Raw genomic sequence first — 5,530 nt, 5'->3', positions numbered from 1 at the left:
CTGGGCTAGATTCAAACCCGCCACCTTGGGTGTACATGGCTGGCGCCTTAGCCGGTTGAGCCACAGGCGCCAAGCCTATTTTTTTTTTTTTTTTGAGACAGAGCCTCATGCTATCCCCCTGGGTAGAGTGCTATAGCATCACAGCTCGCAGCAACCTCGAACTCCCGGGCTTAAGCAAGTCTCCTGCCTCAGCCTCCTAAGTAGCTGGGACCGCAGGCGTCCGCCACAATGCCTGGCTGTTTTTTGGTTGCAGCCATCATTGTTGTTTGACGGTCCCGGGCTGGGGATTCGAACCTGCCACCTTAGGTGTATGTGGCTGGTGCCTTAGCCACTTGAGTCACAGGCGCCGAGCCTATTTTTTCTAATTATGATCTTGAGGATTTTACTCTCATTTTTTCTCTCCCATAGTACTTCAAACTTTCTCTTATACGAATTATCAGATTCTGTCTTAAGACATAATTTTATAAATACTTCTTCTAGCCTCTTTCCTGTTTGATCCCAGATTACCAAGTTCTCAATGAGTCCAGATAACATGAAATGCTTAGTATAATTTCTGGTACTTGATTAACAGTTGCTCCCGTTTCCTATAACTTTGTATCACTTTCTGAATAGGTTTTATGTGTTCCTAAAATTGTGTAGGCCATGTGGATCCCAGCTATTTGTTTTTTAGCTACTATTTATTATATTAACATATTTCTTATGTATAGCTTATCTAATTATCCTAAAAACCCAAGGTTAGTATTCATAACCACAGTTAATAAATGAGGAAACGAAGACCCAGAGAGGATAAGTGATTTGCCTGAGGTCACACAGTTAATCAATGCTTGACCTCAAATTTGCAGCCAGATCTTTCTGGTCCTAAACTCAATAGTCTTCTATACTGCACCATAATCCCTTGATTTGCCTTAATAATTCATCCCTAAGTACAAACCAGTCAAGGGTCTTGATGTTTGGCCTGTATCCCCCTAGTAATTAAGTGCTCATCTCAGGAATATTTAGGGAGTTTGGTGAAGGGAGATTGGTTATATGGTGAAAAGGTAACTTTTTGCATAGAAAGAATGCATATTTGTACTTTAAACTCTTTGTTAAAAATTAGATTAATATAAAAGACTTATTCTCTTCATTCTTGCTGCTTTCTATCCAGGAGTTTGCAGGAAAAGAAGAAAAAACAGCAGTGTCACTACAGAATTACCATGCTTTTTTCCGGGAGCTGGACATTGAGGTCTTCTCTATCCTGCATTGTAATTTTGTGACCAAGTTCATCTTAGATACTGAAATGCACACTGAAGTAAGTGATGGACTGGGATCTCAGAACTTAATCTTTTGGAAAGTTCTTCAGCCCTACTCTTCTAAGAACATGTGGCATTTAGAGAAGTTATACTCTAACTTTTTTTTTGTTTGTTTTTTTGACAGAGTTTCATTATGTTGCCCTTGGTAGAGTGCTGTGACATCACAGCTTACAGCAACCTCAAATTCTTGGGCTTAAGCGATTCTCTTGCCTCATCCTCCCAAGTAGCTGGGACTTTAGCCACCCTCTACAACGCCCAGCTATTTTTTTTTTTTTGCAGCTCTTGTTGTTTGGCAGGCCCAGTCTGGGTTCAAACCTGCCAGCTCTGGTGTATGTGGCTGACGTCCTGGCCACTGAGCTAGAGGTGCCAAGCCAAGGTAGACTCTAACTTTTAAAAATAATTATTACTAGGTGGTACCTGTGGCTTAAAGGAGTAGGGCTCCAGCCCCATATGCCAGAGGTGATGGGTTCAAACCCAGCCCTGGCCAAAAACTGCAAAAAAAAAAAAAATTATGACTGATCATCCTCATCATCCTGTTTCTAAGTTGTACGTTTTTTATAATGTGCTATACATTCCATCTTGCCAATCAGCGATCCTTACCTTAGGTTACAATGCTATGCTAGATTATTTTTATAATTTTTTTTTTTGTGTGTGAAAGAGCCTCAAGCTGTTGTCCTGGGTAAAGTGATGTGGCATCACAGCTCATAGGAACCTCCAACTCTTGGGCTTAAGCAATTCTCTTGCCTCAGCCTCCCAAGTAGCTGGGACTACAGGCACCCGCCACAATGTCTGGCTATTTTTTGGTTGTAGTTGTCATTGTTGTTTGGCAGGCCTGGGCTAGATTCAAACCTGCCAGCTCTAATGTATATGGCTGGCGCCTTAGCCACTTGAGCTACAGGTGCCAAGCCAGACTCTTTTTTTATAGAACAGTTCTTGTGTTTGTTTTTTTCAGACAGTCTCACTTTGTTGCTCCTGGTATAGTACCATGACATCATAGCTCACAGCAACCTCAGACTCTTGGGTTCAAGCAATCCTCTTGCCTCAGCCTCCCAAGTAGCTGGGACTTTAGGTGCCCACCACAATGCCTGGCTCATTTTTTTCAGGATGGGGCCTCACTTTTGCTCAGGCTGTCTTGAACTCACGAGCTCAAGTGATCCACCCACCTCAGCCTCACAGAGTGCTGGGATTACAGGCATCAGCCACCCTGCCCAGCAAAAAGACCACTATTGTGGTTTATAGTGGTCAATGCTATTCTCACTTTTTCATGACATTTGTTCAGAATTGGACAAATGCTCACTGATGCCTTTTTTGTGTTTGCCATTAATCTAGACAATGGCAATTCAGTAGTACATACAGCATGATGCTTGCCTTAAATATCTCATTATGAGCCAGGCGTAGTGTCTCATGCCTGAAACCCTAGCCCTTTTAGGGGCTGAGACGGAAGGATTGCTTGAGGCCAGGCGTTTAAGACCAGCCTGAACAAGAGTGAGATTCTGTCTCTACAAAAATAGAAAGCTTAGCTGCGTGTGATGGCATATGCCTGCTGCCAGCTACTTGGAAGGCTGAGGTAGGAGGATTGCTTAAAACTTAAAGTTTGAGGTTGCAGTGAGCTACGATAAACACCACTGCACTCTACCCTGGGTGACAGAGCAACACCCTGTTTCATAAAAGGGGGCGGGTATACTGGCTCACACCCATAATCCTAGTACTCTGGGAGCCTAAGGTGGGTTGATTGCTTGAGCTCACAGAGATCAGCCTGAGCAAAAGCCAGACCCCTTCTCTACTAGAAAATAAAAAAAACTGAGGCAAGAGGATCACTTGAGCCCAAGAGTTGGAGTTTGCTGTGAGCTATGATGGCATAGTACTCTACCCAGAGTGTTAGCTTGAGACTCTGTCTCAGAAAAAAAGAAGAAGGGCCAGGCATGTTGGTTCATGCCTGTAATCTTAGCACTATGGGAGGCTAAGATGGGTGGATTTACTGGAGCTCAGGAGTTTCAGACCAGCCTGAACAAGAATGAGACCCCATCTCTAATAAAAATAGAAGAAAAAATAAGCTGAGCATTGTGGCTGGAGCCTGTAGTCTCAGCTTCTTGGAAGGCTGAGACAAGAGGATCATTTGAGCCCAAGAGTTTGAGGTTGCTGTGAGCTATGGTGTGGTCAGGGCAACAGAGTGAGACTTTGTCTTATAAAAAAAAAAAAAAAATTAGGGGGTCGTGGCCGTAGCTTAGTGGGTAGGGTGCCAGCCACATGTACCTAGGCTGGTGGGTTCGAACCCAGCCCAAGCCAGCTAAACAACAATGACAACTGCAACAAAAAAAATAGCTGGGTGTTGTGGCGCAAGCTCCTATTATCTGCACTATTTGGGAGGCTAACGCAAGAGAATCCCTTGAGCCCAAAGGGTTTGAGGTTGCTGTGAGCTGTGATGCCAGAGCACTCTACTAAGGGCCACATAGTGACACTCTGTCTCCAAAAAAAATTAGGGCTCAGCGCCTGTAGCTCAGCAGCTAAGGCACCAGCCACATACACTGGGTTGAATCCAACGTGGGCCTGCTAAACAGCAATGACAACTACAACAAAAACAAATAGCCACATATTGTCACAGGCATCTGTAGTCCTAGCTAATTGGGAGGCTGAGGCAAGAGTATTGCTTCAGCCCAAGAGTTTGAGGTTGCTGTGAGCTGTGATGAAACAGCACTCTACTGAGGGTGACATAGTAAGACTGTGTCTCAGGGGAAAAAAAATTAGAAGAGGGAGAAAAAGGTCATGATATAACCAAAGGATTAATGGGAATAGCTAGTACCTGCTCCATTGATGCCATGTGCTATATTAATGGTCTGAACCAAGTACCAGTGAAACTCTGAGAAAATGGTATTTATAAGGAAGTTGTGAGTAGAGCACATTTTCACAGAAAAAAAAAAAAACTTTTTATCTTTTTGAGACAGTCTCAACTTTGTTACTCTTGGTTGAGTGCCATCATGGCATCATAGCTCACAGCAACCTCAACTCTTGGGCTTGAGTGATCCTCTTCCCTCAGCCTCCCAAGTAGGTAGAACTATAGGCATCCGGTCAGGAAAAAAATAACTTTTTTTTGGGGGGGGGTGCCAAAACCTGGGAAAATAAAACTTTTGATATGAGATTTCACTAGCGAATAAAATTTCTCAAGGGTAAAAAATTTATCATGGTCTGGGTATAGAATGCCTATAATCCTAGCATTCTGCAAGCTGAGGTGGGTGGATTGGTTGTGCTCAGAAGTTCAAGACCAGCCTGAGTAAGAACAAGACCCTATTTCTGTGAAAGGTAGCCAGGCATAGTGGTACACACCTGTAGTCCCAGCTACTCAGGAGGCTACAGCAAGAGGATTGCTAGTGCCCAAGAGTTTGAGGTTGCTGTGAGCTATGACACCATGGCATTCCACACAAAGCTACAGTGAGACTTTTTCTCAAGAAAAAAAAATTGCCTGAGCTCACAGGCAATTGAGACCAGCTTGAGCCAGAGTGAGACCCCATTTCTATTTTAAATTTTTTTTACTTTTTGGCCAGGGCTGGGTTTGAATCTGCCACCCTCAGTATATGGGGCCGGCGCACTACCCACTGAGCCACAGGTGCCGCCCGAGACCCCATTTTAAAAAGAGTTGGACATTGTAGTGGGTGCCTATAGTCCCAGCTACTTGGGAGGCTGAGGCAGAGAATCACTTGCGCCTAAGAGTTTGAGGTTGCTGTGAGCTATGATGCCATGATACTCTACCAAGGGTGACAAAGTGAGACTCTGTCTCATAAAAAAAAAAACAAAAAGCATAGATTTTTACCTGATAGTTGTAGGCACTTCAGAATAGGGGAAAAAATGTTTTTCTGTATCAGGTTCCCTTACAGGCCCCTCAATAAATGTATGCAGAGTGAACAATTTTAAGTGAGACTGTGTTTCACCTGTTCTACTTCTGGCAATGTATAGTTAGTACATTGGGATTATTCTAGGATCCTACCCAGAGTTAATAGTATCAAAACATGGGAAAGACAGTACAAAAGGATTATTGAATGAGCAGAGAAAAGTGAAATTTTCTTGAATTAGTTATTTTATATCACAGGATACTTAGGAAATGCATCTTGGGCCCACATCTGAAAAGATACAGAGAAGAATTTATTTCTAGAGAAAAAAGTATGTCTTCTAAACTATACTGTCTTAGAATACTATAATTTGAAAATTGTTTTATTTTAGAAATGCTTGATTTTTTTTTTTTTTTTTTT

The 5,530-nt window shown here is 42.8% G+C and overlaps 1 protein-coding gene across 1 annotated transcript in view; it reads left to right on the top strand.

The window, feature by feature from the left end:
• The window catches only part of FANCD2 (Fanconi anemia complementation group D2), a 73,521-nt gene that overhangs the window by 43,678 nt on the left and 24,313 nt on the right, over positions 1-5,530 (top strand). The window contains 1 exon segment of the mRNA XM_012802473.2: positions 1,145-1,359. Coding sequence (XP_012657927.1) covers positions 1,145-1,359 — 215 coding nt within the window.

Source organism: Otolemur garnettii, unplaced genomic scaffold (assembly GCF_000181295.1).
Source record: "Otolemur garnettii isolate 467f Iridium unplaced genomic scaffold, OtoGar3 scaffold00015, whole genome shotgun sequence".
In the NCBI taxonomy this organism is placed as follows: Eukaryota; Metazoa; Chordata; class Mammalia; order Primates; family Galagidae; genus Otolemur; species Otolemur garnettii.
The sequence above is the reverse complement of the archived record's forward strand: the minus strand, read 5'-3'. Positions and strand labels throughout refer to the sequence as shown.